This window comes from Mandrillus leucophaeus, unplaced genomic scaffold, assembly GCF_000951045.1.
Source record: "Mandrillus leucophaeus isolate KB7577 unplaced genomic scaffold, Mleu.le_1.0 Scaffold36, whole genome shotgun sequence".
Taxonomy (NCBI): Eukaryota; Metazoa; Chordata; class Mammalia; order Primates; family Cercopithecidae; genus Mandrillus; species Mandrillus leucophaeus.
Window position 1 is genome coordinate 5,888,132 of NW_012103809.1, and position 15,438 is coordinate 5,903,569.

Consider the following 15,438-nt stretch of genomic DNA (forward strand, 5'->3'; position numbering starts at 1 on the left):
GTATGAAAAACACCTTTGCTTTTCAATCAGTTTATCAGCCTCCTTCGCAGGGGAAGTGTGGACACACAAAAGAACTTATGGGGGCTTCTGATCAGTGATAGGGAAAAGGTTGGGTATGTGCCTAAACGAGCTCTGATTGTTTTTTAAGCTCCCTTTCTTGCCAGTCCCTCACGGATCTTTCTCCGATAGACGCAAAGAACTTTAGCAAAAAAGACCCGCAGGAAGGGGTTTGAAGAGAAAAGCACGTTGATCTGCCAAAATAGTTTGACCCCCCGTAGTGGGGGAGTGACGAGGGACAGCATTCCCTTGTTCGACTGAGACTAGAATCGGAGAGACATAAAAGGAAAATGAAGCGAACAACAATTAAAAAAAAATCCCCCGCACACAACAATACAATCTATTTAAACTGTGGCTCATACTTTTCATACCAATGGTATGACTTTTTTTCTGGAGTCCCCTCTTCTGATTCTTGAACTCCGGGGCTGGCAGCCTGCAAAGGGGAAGCAGACTCCAGCACTGCACGGGCAGGTTTAGCAAAGGTCTCTAATGGGTATTTTCTTTTTCTTAGCCCTGCCCCCGAATTGTCAGACGGCGGGCGTCTGCCTCTGAAGTTAGCAGTGATTTCCTTTCGGGCCTGGCCTTATCTCCGGCTGCACGTTGCCTGTTGGTGACTAATAACACAATAACATTGTCTGGGGCTGGAATAAAGTCGGAGCTGTTTACCCCCACTCTAATAGGGGTTCAATATAAAAAGGCGGCGGAGAGCTGTCCAAGTCAGACGCGCCTCTGCATCTGCGCCAGGCGAACGGGTCCTGCGCCTCCTGCAGTCCCTGCTCGCCACCGCCGCCGCGTGCCCCTGCAGACGCTCCGCTGCCTTCTCTCCTGGCAGGCACTGCCTTTTCTCCCCGTTAAAGGGCACTTGGGCTGAAGGATCGCTTAGAGATCTGAGGAACCCGCAGCGCTTTGAGGGAACTGAAGCTGTTTTTCTTCGTTTTCCTTTGGGTTCAGTTTGAACGGGAGGTTTTTTTATCCTTTTTTTTCAGAATGGATTATTTGCCCATGATTTTCTCTCTGCTGTTTGTGGCTTTCCAAGGAGCTCCAGAAACAGGTAGGCACGCTCGTTGACTTGTGAGTCTCGGAATTACAAGTTAATGTGTTCTTATTCACCTTCATGCCTTTCTTGCTTCTATTTTTCCCCATTCTTTTCATGACTGCAGCTTAGAGATCAAGTGTCTGAGAATTATTGCTGAAAGCTACTTAAGTCTTCTAGTGAAAAATGTAAAAATCCTCTATTGAAAACAATTAGATACAATTGACTATAACATGGCATTAAAATAACTTATTGTTTTAGTATTATTATTCCATTATGTGTTTCCTTGGCTTTTAAAAAATAAGAAGAGTATGGACATACACAATTTAATCAAATGTGTGTTTGTAATATATGTGTTTATACAGGTATACAGGACATATAAGAACTTAAATCTTATTTAAGCACTATTTTAATAGTGTGTTAATTTGTAAAATATTTAAGAATTCCAGTTTGAAGCCAAGGAATTTTATCCAAGTCGTTCAAGCAGTATGTGTGCAGTAAAATCACCTGCAGAACAAAAGTCTGTTGACTAACTACCGCCCCTCCTCACCCCCCCGCAGGCGGTTTCTGGTTGAAGCAGATGTTTTCTTTAAAATTTGTCATCACTGACTTTAGGTTTCTTTTGGCAGGTTTTTGGCACCCAGAACAGTGTGAGCTCTCTTTTCAATTTTATTCACCTGTCCTGGGAGGCGAGCTAGGATACTTCTTGGCTGCTTAAGGATTTAGGCAGTGCATGTGCATCTGCCCCAGTCCCCCCGTTTTTAGGGTCAGTGCACTTTTTTTGTCTTTTCGTGACCCTGACTAAAGAGAAAGGATGTCAAGGGAATGAAAATCCTGGAATGTGTCTGATCATTTGAAATGTACAAAATTGGGCAGATAAGCTGCATGGCTAAATTGTCAGGAGGAAGAGGCAAGGCAGTAGTGGAGAAGGGGGAGGTAGCGGATCCCACACAAGCCTGATGCCCAGGGATTCAGAATTCAAAACCCACGAAACCTTCCTTCGGTCCCCTGACCTGCTTCTCAGCTCCATCTGAGGTCACTGGTTTCCATGGAGCTACCCTCCTGAATTGAATATTGTATAGTTAATTTCTCTCTCCAATCATTTTCTCCACCTAATTTTGAAAGATATATATCATCTGGGGTACCCTGTGCCCTACACAGGATGTGAAGTGGGTGGGTACTCACTAAAAAGAGAGTCATCCTGAATGGGGAAGTAGCCCCAAATCTAGGAATAACAGTGTGATTTCTAGTCTTTAGTCATGTGCCAATGTTAAGCTTCAGCAGACTGTGCTGTCCAACCAAGTTCCTTGTAGAAGTCAACCAGATTTTCAACAGACAGCATTCCAAAGCATTTCACTGAGCCTGCTTCAAGAGGGGTGGGGGAAATCCCTTTTCAGGTGTTTGTCTCCTCTGCATTTGTATAATCTCCCTGAAGGTGGATAAGCCAAGGGCATGAGGGGGAGGCAAAAGGTGAAGTCATGTTAAGGAGGGAAAAAATAAAGAGCCCTTTTTTCTGTGTTTCTTGCTGATGGCAGGCAGTGTGCTTCATCTGCTTTTATCTGCTCTGCTAGCTCTGACTCTCCTGTGATCCAGCACGTCTCTCAGCCTGTGAGGAGACATCCCTCACTGACCGCTCTTTCTCTCCCCAGCGGTCTTAGGCGCTGAGCTCAGCCCAGTGGCTGAGAACGGCGGGGAGAAACCCACTCCCAGCCCACCCTGGCGCCTCCGCCGGTCCAAGCGCTGCTCCTGCTCGTCCCTGATGGATAAAGAGTGTGTCTACTTCTGCCACTTGGACATCATTTGGGTCAACACTCCCGAGTAAGTCTCTAGAGGGCATCGTAACCCTAGTCATTCATTAGTGCTGGCTTCACCAGGAGCCCAGTTTTAGAGTCTCTTTTCTAGGGACTCTGAAGGTAGCCCTTCTAACAACATCCAAGCGCCTCAGCGGGGACAGTTTCCCTCTATTCCTGAAAATAACGACAGCTTGGTTCTTAGCAACCAAGGAGAGGGTCTTCTGAGGTCCGGTAGCTCAGGCTACTCGTGATGGGATAGATAGAAGGAGCTGACGACAAACAGGAGGCTGCTGCACATTTCAAATGAGGAACTTCAGTGAGAGGGCCTCAGGGGGACACTCTCACAGTGGCATCTGATGGGGTTTCGATAAAAATTGCCGAGGTCAGATGTGGGTTAGTGCAACCTGTGCTTCTCGTGGGAGAGTGGAGACTGAGAGGCAGAAGGGATTATACAGAGGGTTAGAATCTCTTAATTTTACTGATAGAAACACCTCGGCTCAAAGTGTTGAAGTCATTCATGCAGGAGTGAGTTTGTAGCAGAGCTAGAACTGGAGCCTGGATTTCCTTTGCTGCTATGTTTTCCCTTTAGAAATGCCCAGTTCAGAACCTTAATGGAAATACTATCCATAGGCTTCTCTTTCATCTACAGAGAAGAAAAGCAGTTTATCCCCTTCTGCCCGGGACACTAGTTCATCGTCTATCAGAAGCAGTCATAAACAAGCACACATTTACTGTGCGTACAATGTCCCGTTACGGCAAAGGAGGACAAAAATCCAAACAATATCAAACCAAGCCAAACACCACAAGGAGCCTAATAATTACTAAGGTGATACTTCCAAAGGGAGGACTTTATTTCTTAGATGAGAATGAAAATAGACACATTGGAAATTATTGGAGAACCCTCTGGCAATGAGTGCTTCCACAACCGTATGATATCACTGACTGGCAGGAGAAATGTGTGTTCATGTGCCTCCTCCTCCCCCAACCACCGGGGGTGGTGCGGGGGACGGTGGCACTTTTAGCAGTATCCTACATGGTTGGAATTGAAAATACGTTTTAAAAATCCTGTGACTCATGGTTTTGCATTGAAACCTCTTCCCACTGCATACCCACAAATAGTTGTTAAACCATGAGAAAAGGAAGAAAATATAAAGCAGATGCCAAGCAGAGATGTCTTAATTGTTGACAAAAAAGCAATGTTGCTTGTGTCAAGAAGAAACTGAACTTTGTGAAGAGTTGAAATGGAATTCCACTGAATTAGAAAAACTTGTTTTCTCCTGCCTGGATACATAACAGTCAGGACCATTGATGCACAGGTGTTCCTGGCTGTTGTTACACTTTACCCTCTGAAATGACGCTCCCAAGTGCTATGTGATGAGCTCCTTGCCTGCCCAGTGGAATGGGTGCGCCCATACGTCATTTTAAAGACTATTAATTATGCTAATATAGTTTCTTTCTCTCTTTGGATAATAGGCACGTTGTTCCATATGGACTGGGAAGCCCTAGGTCCAAACGAGCCTTGGAGAATTTACTTCCCACAAAGGCAACAGACCGTGAGAATAGATGCCAATGTGCTAGCCAGAAAGACAAGAAGTGCTGGAATTTTTGCCAAGCAGGAAAAGAACTCAGGTGAGCAGAAACACCTTTGCTTTTTCAATCAGTTTAACAGCCTCCTGACCTCCTTCCTGTCATGGTGCTGCCTTCCTGTTTTAGAGAGAGTTACAGAGACATCGAAAGTCAGGGTAAAGCCGAAGATAAGATTGCTGAAATGTTTTTCCTTGTGTATTTTAACAGGGCCAAAGACACTATGGAGAAAGGTTGGAATAACCATAAGAAAGGAAAAGACTGTCCCAAGCTTGGGAAAAAGTGTATTTACCAGCAGTTAGTGAGAGGAAGAAAAATCGGAAGTTCAGAAGAACACCTAAGGCAAACCAGGTAAGAGGGAAGGAAGAAAAATTAGGTAAGAGGTTCGGTTCACAAGAGCAACTAGCCCTGGTCAGTGGTGCCAGTGGCCTGTTCTGTTCCTCCAGCCCTTCTTACCTGGGCAGGGGAAAGACTTAGAAAACAGTAACAGAGGAGATCTATGAATCCTATAGATTAAAAAGAGCAAAAGAATCCCTCTTAAATATTTCCATGAAGCTCTGGAATGCAAACTGATGTCCTCTGTACTTTTAGCACATACCATTTCATCTACAGGTAGATTTCCCAACCAAAATATATCCAGAGATACCTTTGTCATTTGGTTATATATAGCCTTTACCTCTCTGAGTCAATGCATTTGCCACTTTCCCTGAGAAATAAAAAATCATTTTAGGGAGAGGACATTTAGAAAAAGAATCAAAATGTCAGGGATAATCAAATTCTTCAACAAGTAGCAGTTATTCAGATGGTCAAAGGAAAAATAAAGTCATTAGGTAGGGTTGGTAGAATTTAGAACATGCTGTTTTTCAGGTTTATGATCTTTTTTTTTTTTTTTAATAGGGAAATGTATTTGGTGCAGAGCCAATGTCATTCCAAAAAGCTCTCTCTTTTCCTGGTCAGTCATGCGCTGGGACGGAGAAGGGATCTGGATTTGGCAATATCATAGAGTTGCTCTGAGCTGCTCTTTGGTGATAATGCTTCCAAATCCCAAACTTTTTAGAATTCACGAGCTCAAAGGAGGAAACCTACTCTCTGATCTATTACATGTTCTGCTTTTCTCTGTCATGGTCTATGGAAACTTTTCTAGAAATCCAGTGGCAAGAAGTTCTGTGATTAAAGTGTTCTGAGCTCAGGGCAGGCAGTCATGAACTACTTCTGAGTTGTTTATTACTGATTCGTGGGGCAGCCTCAGCTATCGGTTTCTTCATACCTGCCATGAGAGTTTCCATGCTTATGGTTGAAGGCCAGTGATGCTCCCCACGAGATCAGTTTCTGAACGAACCTGGAATTTTGTATGAGTTTTTATTATGCCAACTATTAAATCAACATTACAGTTCTTCCCTCTGTACTTCTCCTGTAAAAAGAAAACATTAGGCCTGCAAATATATGTATATATATATTTAAAAATAATTGCCATAAAGTATTTGCTCTGGGCCTACTGTATGCCTCTTTTCTTTTTCTCTCTTTTCAACTAAATCACTGTCAATTTATTAAGATGGCCATAACTATTCAAAACCTAGCTGAGTTCCTCAAGGCAGGATTGCATTGTGGTGAAGGTTGGGTTGGGGCTACAGAAGAAACCAGAACACCTCTAGTTTATTTAAAACTTGTATTTACTGCCCAATTCCCCTTAGACTTGACCATATGACCCCTCTCTCCCATTCTAAGCATAGGGGCCAGCTTTATTTTTACAATGGTAATAGATATCACTTGAGGTTTTATCAAAGAGTTGCGGTGGGTGGTGAAAGTTCACAGCCAGATTCAGATTTTGTTTGTGCCAGATTCTGATTTTAGATGTTTCTCTTGCCAAAGGGTGATTTTTTAAAGATAACATTTGTTTTCTCTTATCTTGCTTTATTAGGACGGAGACCATGAGAAACAGTGTCAAATCATCTTTTCATGATCCCAGGCTGAAAGCCAAGCCCTCCAGAGAGCATTATGTGACCCACAACCGAGCACATTGGTGACAGACCTTCAGGGCCTGTCTGAAGCCATAGCCTCCACGGAGAGCCCTGTGGCCGACTCCGCACTCTCCACCCTGGCTGGGATCAGAGCAGGAGCATCCTCTCTGCTTGTTCCTGACTGGCAAAGGACCAGCGTCCTCGTTCAAAACATTCCAAGAAAGGTTAAGGAGTTCCCCCAAACTGTCTTCATTGGCTTGCATCGGTGGTAACTGCTTTGGTCTCTTCTTTCATCTGGGGATGACAATGGACCTCTCAGAAAGCAGAAATGCACAGTGACATTCGAATTCGGGTGGCATCCTCCAGAAAGAGGAAGGAGATTCCACACTAGGGTGGAGTTTCTGACGAAGGTCCTAAGGGAGTGTTTGTGTCTGACTCAGGCGCCTGGCACATTTCAGGGAGAAACTCCAAAGTCCACGCAAAGATTTTCTAAGGAATGCACAAATTGAAAACATACTCAAAAGACAAACATGCAAGTAAAAAGAAAAAAAAAAAGACTTTTGTTTAAATTTGTAAAATGCAAAACTGAATGAAACTGTTACTGCCGTAAATCAGGATATGTTTCATGAATATGAGTCTACCTCACCTATATTGCACTCTGGCAGAAGTATTCCCACATTTAATTATTGCCTCCCCAAACTCTTCCCACCCCTGCTGCCCCTTTCTCCATCCCCCATACTAAATCCTAGCCTCGTAGAAATCTGGTCTAATGTGTCAGCAGTAGATATAATATTTTCATGGTAATCTACTAGCTCTGATCCATAAGAAAAAAAAAGATCATTAAATCAGGAGATTCCCTGTCCTTGAGTTTTGGAGACACAATGGCATAGGGTGGTTTATGAAATATATTGAAAAGTAAGTGTTTGTTATGCTTTAAAGCAGTAAAATTATTTTCCTTTATATAACCGGCTAATGAAAGAGGTTGGATTGAATTTTGACGTACTTATTTTTTTATAGATATTTATATTCAAACAATTTATTCCTTATATTTACCATGTTAAATATCTGTTTGGGCAGGCCATATTGGTCTATGTATTTTTAAAATATGTATTTCTAAATGAAATTGAGAACATGCTTTGTTTTGCCTGTCAAGGTAATGACTTTAGAAAATAAATATTTTTTTTCCTTACTGTACTGATTTTGAATCATTACTGAAATTTCTAAGGAGTGGGCCACAGTGATTAAGAATTATAAAGGCAAATGGTTAAAGATGGTTTTGTAGAAAAGTGACAATTAAAAGGATATTACAGTCTAAGCTAAATATATAAAGAATTTTACCTATCTCTTAAATGTTGATTTTACATTGCATTGAGGTAAAAACACAAAACAAAAAAGCAGCTTTAACACCTCTGTCTTCTCTTGGGTAGCAGCCTCCTGCTTCCCCTTCACCTGAAAACTCTCCAGGGACTTCATCCATTAACTCGGCTCAGGCTATTAGGCAGGATTCAACAGTTTAAGCCGATGGTGTGGTGAGAGATGCTTTCTCCGTATTAATGGACTGAAGGAAGTAATGGCAAGACAACCCCCCAAAACATACCTAATTATACAAAGTTACACACCAGAGTTGCGTTTAGAAAATGACCTGCTCAGAGCAAGTAGAGGTTTCCAATGGCTTTTTACTTTCTCACATTAAGGAGTTTGTTTTTTAAGGAACATTGAGTACCATTGCTTCTTCGTGATAGCCTAGGACTGGCCATATGCCCATGGAGGTAGAGACACCAGGTACTGATTCTAGGTCATCTGCCACAAAGCACCACTTCCTCTCCACTTTGCCTTGGCTGGCCTTGTCTAATCACTGGAGAGCACAGTATTGCAACTGCAGTATTGCAACTGGTCACTACTAACTGAATTCTCTAAGAGCTTGATCAGCCCTCGAGAATCTTCATTACCCTTTTCTAATAGTGTCTGAAGGAATTCTTGGCATTTAACAAATATTAGCTTGTAGTGATCACTGTTGTCCTAACAGTGACACATCAGAAGGATTTCAAATAACAATCTTCAGGCATGCGTGATCAATGTCCTGGGCAAAGTCTCCGTCCTCATTGATCCTCATTTTTCTCTTTAAGGCACAGCCCAATGTCTTTGGGGAATTGTTTATAAAGTTTACTTTATTGAGTAAACTGTTTCTCAGTGTGTGACTTTCAAGAAAATTGTGAAGGTTTGCCGACGTTGACAGGGTGCTTGGTCTGAACTTGGCCAGTATTTAATCTTGAGCAAACGATTCAATTTCCTTGTATCGTGAGTTTTCTCATCTGTTAAACTAAGGGAGTTGGGGGAGTTTATTTCATACCTCTGAGAAAGAGTTTGAGATTGCATAAAGAAGTTGAAGTGGCATGAAAAAAAATTGAAGATCTGAGCTTAGAAGGCATGGATCTAATACATTTTAAGAGGACGTCAGAATGAGACAAGCCACTGAACAAAACAGTCCAAAGGACAACATAGTAAGTCAGAGTGATAAGAGTTTTGGTTGGGTTGTTCATCAGTCAGACCCTTAAGCCCTCTTTTCCCATGCTTCCTACTTCAGTATCCAGTAGGAAAAACGAAAGGGATGATGTAGACACTCTAGGGCATGAGGATTTGCAGTAAAATAAGTTGGGAGACTCACAGAAAATTAGTATTTTTCAAACATGAAGCAGAAAAATTCAATTATATTACAGGCCACGTCAGCTTGAAGGGTAAACTGATGGGATGGTCTGTCACATTTCTGGCTGTCTTTCCAGTAAAAGCACGGTTTCTGGAAAGCCACTTAGGACAGCTTTCTCTCTTTACACTGATAGCCCAGGTAAGCTTTGATCTCAGAACTCCAGAAACTAGAGAACTCTAGGTGGAATGTGGTGACTTTTGCCAGGGCAGAGGGAACACCTGTTAATGGGTACTTCATTTGCACCACCAGAGATTGGAGTCTTTTTTGATGGGTCCACTGGCTTCGATACTCCCTGTATTCCTGCAAAACACAGCTTGGATGTTGGACTAACCTAGAGCTCCTTCAGGAGAACTCTTGCTGACATTAAGAAAGAGCAACATTTTGTCTTTCCAGGTGAAAATCCAAGGCCCTAAAAGGGAGGTGACTGACCTAAACTCACAGAAGGAACTGTAGCATCTCTGGAGCCTGAACACTTAACTTAAGCATGACTGTTTCAGCCAGAGGGCCCCTGGAGGTCTGCAGAAACAGATGCCCAGGCAAACCTTGCTAGAAGGCTCTGGATACCAAAGGCAAAAATTAGTCTTTATGAAAGCTTTGCCTCCCAGCCTTGTAGACAATCCTTAGCACACCCATCCCCTCAAGAGGAAAGAGAAAAACAGAAGAAATGTAGGGGAAGAGTAAAGGACTAGAAGGAGGCTGACTATCTCATGGCATCGGTAAGTAAATGTCTATAGGATAAAATAGAATATAACTAAGAACTTTTAATTATTATTTTTAGACTTTACTCACCAAAGAATCTCTCTGAGTGAAGGGGGAATTCTCTTGGTCAGTTCTTTTTCTTTTTCTTTCTTTTTTTTTTTTTTTTTGAGATGGAGTTTTGCTCTTGTTGCCCAGGCTGGAGTGCAATGGCGCAATCTCAGCTCACTGCAACCTCCACCTCCCGGATTCAAGCGATTCTCCTGCCTCAGCCTCCTGAGTAGCTGGAATTACAGGCATGCACCACCATGCCCGGTTAATTTTGTATTTTTAGTAGAGACGAGGCTTCTCCATGTTGGTCAGGCTGGTCTCGAACTCCTGACCTCAGGTGATCTGCCCACCTTGGCCTCCCAAAGTCTTGGGATTACAGGAGTGAGCCATCACGCCCGGCCCGGTCAGTTCTCTTTTGCTCTACAATGCAAGGCAGTGGTCTGGTTTTTTGTTTTGTTTTGTTTTGTTTTGTTTTTTCCTCTGTGTCTAAGGTCTTGAAAATACCTGCTTTCAAATTTAAGTTCTCAATGTGTAAAACACTGCTTTCAAGCCCATGTTCTTAATGGAGTCCCTTCTGCCTTGGCTTTCTCTCACCTTTATTATACTCACAGTTCCTGGGGACCTTGGGTCTGGAGCTCAGAATTTATCTACTGCAAGTGAATATTACACATTTCACAGTAACCTCTTATCTTTGTAGAGAATTTGGTTTCTTGTAGCTTTTCACATCCCTTCTTTCCTTCGACCCCTACCCTCACACAACAATCCTTTTGGGAAATTGGGATCACATCACGTATCCATCTGACAGCCAAGGAAAGAGACATATCGAAAGGGTGAGTGACTCATCCAGAGTCCAACATCAGGCAAATAGCAATACTGGAACCCAGGACCCCTGATCCTTTCTTCTTAAACTCCTCCAGAGCCAAGGGGATACACTGGACTTGCAGGTTTTTGGCTAAGCTAGATTATTTCCAGCTTGTGAGTGGAAAGAACTTGTTCTTATTGTCTCAGGAAGATCAAAGCTCCGTATGTACCCTGAGCCCTAGTTTTGAATGTCTCTGTCGTATGATTTTTTGTTTACTGAGTCATTCTTTTTATGACAATGCATGGTTGGCAGAAAACTTGCTAGCATTTACAAAGTTTGCCTCAAATCTGGTGATGAAGCCATGACAACTTCACTGACAACTACTGGCCATCGAGCCAAAACAGTGATGAATGTGATGGCAGCAGCCATCAAATTTCCTCAAATCTTGGGCAGTAATCAGAGCGATCTAGGGCTAGTGCCACTGGCTAGTAAAAACAGAAGGGCTTAGGCGTTGGAGACAATGGATGATGGAAATGATGGGTTCTAGGGATGACAAGCTGCCCACAGCTCAGAAACGCATCACATCAGGAGTCTGGCATGAAGTTTTGTCCATTTAGAGTCTTCCGGGTTTCGGCACCCTATTCTTATTTTTCACATTCTGAGTCATTCCAGTTCCCTTCTGTGGAAGTTGCTGTGGAAGTATCCAGGGATAATAATCACAATATGAAGCTACCATTGACATGGCATGGGCACTGACCAGTTAGAAAAGGCCGGGACAGAGCTGTGGGGCAGGGGCTCCTGGTGGACTCTGCCTGGGACAGGTGTTCAATCTCCTGATGCTGGCTTGTAGGGGACCTTGTGATCTGGGACAGGGGTGAGCAGTCAGGGTGGAATTTCCAAGCTTCTTGTTGCTAGGGCTATTTACTAACCAGGGTGAAATCATTTCAGTGTTTTACAAACTGGAGTAGTCTCACTGGGATGTGCTCCTGTGTTTCAGATTTAAAAGTATTGAAACCATTCTCTGCTTGATAAATTATTCTCTTTACAGCTTCGCTGAGTGAGATGACATTATCTTCATGCCCGTGGAGATTTGGCACCAAATCTTTCTGCCCATGCACCTTTGGTGTCCCGCTGCACTGTCATTTCTGGTCAATGCCCCTCTCTCTATATGTTCCCTTCCCTCATGCTCTGGTGCCCTTTGGGAGAAGGAAAAAGACCTTAAGTGTCTTTTATTGAAATAGAAAACGTGTAAAATAAAAAATATTTTACTTTAAAATTTTTTTTATTTTACACGTTTTCTATTTCAATAGCTTTAGTGGTACAAGTGGATTTTAGTTACACGGATGAATTGTATAGTGGTAAAGTGTAGGATTTTAGCGCATCGCTTACTCAAGTAGTGTACATTGTACCCAGTAGGTGGTTTTTCAGCCCTTACCCCCTCCTATCCTCCCCAACTTCTGGGTCTCCAGGGTTCATTATACCACTCTGTATGCCTTTGTGTACCCATAGCTTAGCTCCTACTTATAAGTGAGAACATGTTGTATTTGATTTTCAATTCCTGAGTTACTTCACTAAGAATAATGACCTCCAATTCCATCCAAGTTGCTGCAAAAGACATCATTTAGCTCTTTTTTAATGGCTGAAGAGTATTCCATGGTGTATATATACACTACATTTTCTTGGCCTACTCATCAGTTGATGAGCACTTAGGCTGATTCCATATCTTCACAATTGTGAATTGTGCTGTGATAAACACACACATGCAGGTGTCTTTTTGATGCATTGACTTCTTTTCCTTTGTGTAAATTCCCAGTAGTGGAATCGCTGGATAGAATGGTAGATCTGCTTTTTAGTTCTTTGAGAACTCTCCATACTGTTTTCCACAGAGGGTGTATGAATTTACTTTCTTCTTGGAGATTTTTAGCAGGGCAATTTTATGGTTGCCAAAGTCAAGATCTGCCTTAGACCAGGGGTTCCTAGGGCCCTAGATCTGGAATAGGAAGGAACAAGAGGGATGAGTTGCCTGTAAGATTAAATCTTGCCCTCTTAGATTAATTTGGGACTAGGAAAGGGTGGCCCTATAATTTATTATTTAAACTGGGACATATTTGACAGTACTTGGTGACACTCTTAACAGTTCTCATGGAGCTCCACACTGGACTGCTGTGGACAAACTTGGACATATGGTCACCTTAGATCAAAATAAGCCTTGAATCAGTTCAGAACTTCAGAACCACCCTGGCTTCTTGGAAATGCTGGAGCTTGGCACTGTGTAAGCACACTCAATATCTCTATACCTTTACCTGTAGACTAGGCTGCAGCACAGCACCTCCCCCTTTTCTAGTGCCTACAGCCTCAAGCTCAGAGCTTGGGGCATGATATATCATTCAATAAATGCTTATTCAATGAATGAATAAACACAGAGGTGAGTTCCAGTGTTCAGTAAGAGTGGGGTGAAGGTGATACTCTTCTAGCCAGAATGCGACTAGACAACAGAAGATTTATAAGACCCATTTCCAGGGCTGCCTTTGCATAGTTGATATAGCTGAAATCTTATTTTGTTGAGGCTCCACGCTAGTGGTAAATTATTTGACACAATGGGGTATCCTTTCTACTTCTTTCTACTCCAACCCATCCTGCATTTCACCATGACAATAACAATAATCTTCTCCAAATGCTTTAGTTATAATTTCAATAAATACAGAGCTAGAAGGAAGTTAAAAATATTTTTTGCTATTACTCCCATCTCAAAAATCTTCCATTGCTACTCTGCCTATACAATAAAAATATGCTATCTACTGAGACAGGCACCAGACTAGGAAGAAAGGTTGGGAAATGTTACAATTTCATTATTCAGCGTATTAAGTTTTAAATTTGTCACCATGGTGCGAAAGTTGTCAGAATCAAAATGAAATCACCTGTGTTAAAAACTCTGACAAATGGAGCCAGGAACGGTCACAAAGGGAGAATTCTCACGCACAAATGCCTGATAACCAAAGCTATCACAGAATACTTTGCAAAAACCACAATCTTGCACAAAGGCCATCACAACCTTACACAAAAAATACTTCAGTGAAGACATCTGCCCAGCAACTGCTTGTATAGCCTGGGACTGGTGTCACCCTTGTTATTGATAATTGTAGCCAAGGATAATGATCTCAAAACAATGATGTTATCATCCTCATTTTTCCTTTAACGATCTTTGTTTAGCTTTACCTGCTTGAATATGCACATAGTTTACTATGGCATGTGTATTTTCATTGCAATGTCCATCCCTGAATAAATAAAGTTTTATTTTCATTTATTAATGTATTTGTTTTTTGAAACTGGGTCTGCCTCTGTCACCCAGGCTGGAGTGCAACAGCACAATCACAGCTCACTGTAGCCTTGACCTCCCAGGCTCAAGTGACCCTCCCACCTCAGCCTCCTAAGTAGCTGGGACCACAGGTGTGCAGCACCATGCCCTGCTAATTAAAAAACATTTTTGTAGACATAGGGTCTCCCTATGTTGCCCAGGCTGGTTTTGAACTCTTGGGCTCGAAAAATCTCGCCTGACCTCCCAAAGTGCTGGGATTTCTGGAGCTATTGTGCCCAGCTCAATTTCTTTTAGGGAGTCTCTCTCTGTTATCTAGGTTGACAGTGGTTATCTTCAAATACATCCAACATTTGAGAGAATAGTGTAATAAAGCCAATATACCTAGCATATAGTTTATATAGTTGTTGAGATACGATGGTTGTTGTTTTATCTCTACCTGCATCCTGCCCTCCTTCCTTGAATTACTTTGAAGCCAATCCCAGCTATCATTATTATCTTACCTGTAAATATTTCAGTGTAGACGTAATGAACTTGATATGCTTTGTTCGATCAGGTAAAATGTGAAATAGTCAACTAGATATGTGGGCCTAGAGCTTAGAGTAGATGAAGAATTCACAATAACAAACGCCTCATGGAACTCACAATAACAGAAGAGACGGTGCATGTTGATAGCTTGTGTTTATGTGGTGCTTACTAATATCCCAGACAGTCTTTTGAGAACTTCCCATGCATCAGCTCCTTTCATTCTTACTAAAACCCAATGAGGTATTTATCCTATGTTGTAGATGAGGAAACTTGAAGACAGAAATTCAGTAGTAACTCATGCAAGGTCAGGCAGCTAGTGAAGAGGTAGGAACCAGGTAACCTCATTCACTATGCTTTTTTGATTAAGAAGAATCCAAAGTGATAAAGGTTACACTATGGGATAATCAAGTCCTATGATGGTATCAAAGTGACAGTGATCAACTCTGCCTGGGGGCAGGGAGGGGAAGTGGTGGTTTCAGGGAAGGTTTCATGTAAAGAAACAGTGAGAAATCAGCCTTGAATTCCTAAGCAGGATACCATTCGAGAAATTTAAAGCTGAATCAAAGGTGTGAAGAAGTCTCAGTAAAATGCTTTGTCGATAGATGACTTGATAAAAAGAACATAACCTAACATGCTCATGTGACTGACTCATAAGAAAAGTGAACAGGTATCTAGACCATTAAAAGATGATTTATCTTGCCATAATTCAATGATGTCGAAAATCTTAAAGCAACACACCAACAATAAGACAGAAATCTCTAATTTTCAAGTGGCAGTGATTGAATTGAAATTTTCGGGTATGACTTTAAAAATAGAAAGAAAGCAACTCTAACAGATTTTGACTGAATTTTCAGAAGTTAACTACATTTGTTAACATTATAATACGATGAAATAATTACACTAAAAATCACAGTACTTA

At 42.0% G+C, this 15,438-nt stretch overlaps 1 protein-coding gene across 1 annotated transcript; it reads left to right on the top strand.

Moving 5' to 3' along the window:
- Positions 1 to 500: 500 nt before the first annotated feature.
- On the top strand, positions 501 to 7,619 carry EDN1 (endothelin 1). The gene is made up of 5 exons (XM_011989664.1): positions 501 to 1,108; positions 2,740 to 2,908; positions 4,357 to 4,512; positions 4,678 to 4,818; positions 6,386 to 7,619. The coding sequence occupies exons 1-5, from the start codon at positions 1,045 to 1,047 to the stop codon at positions 6,489 to 6,491; spliced, it is 636 nt and encodes a 211-aa protein (XP_011845054.1). The 5' UTR covers positions 501 to 1,044; the 3' UTR covers positions 6,492 to 7,619.
- The last annotated feature ends 7,819 nt before the right edge of the window (positions 7,620 to 15,438 follow it).

What these genes read in the sequence shown, in the direction of transcription:
- EDN1 (XM_011989664.1), top strand. Translation starts at nt 1,045, where the DNA reads ATGGATTATTTGCCCATGATTTTCTCTCTGCTGTTTGTGGCTTTCCAA. An exon ending in CAAGCAGGAAAAGAACTCAG is followed by an intron (nt 4,513 to 4,677) that starts GTGAGCAGAAAC and finishes GTATTTTAACAG; the next exon opens with GGCCAAAGACACTATGGAGA. An exon ending in GAACACCTAAGGCAAACCAG is followed by an intron (nt 4,819 to 6,385) that starts GTAAGAGGGAAG and finishes TTGCTTTATTAG; the next exon opens with GACGGAGACCATGAGAAACA.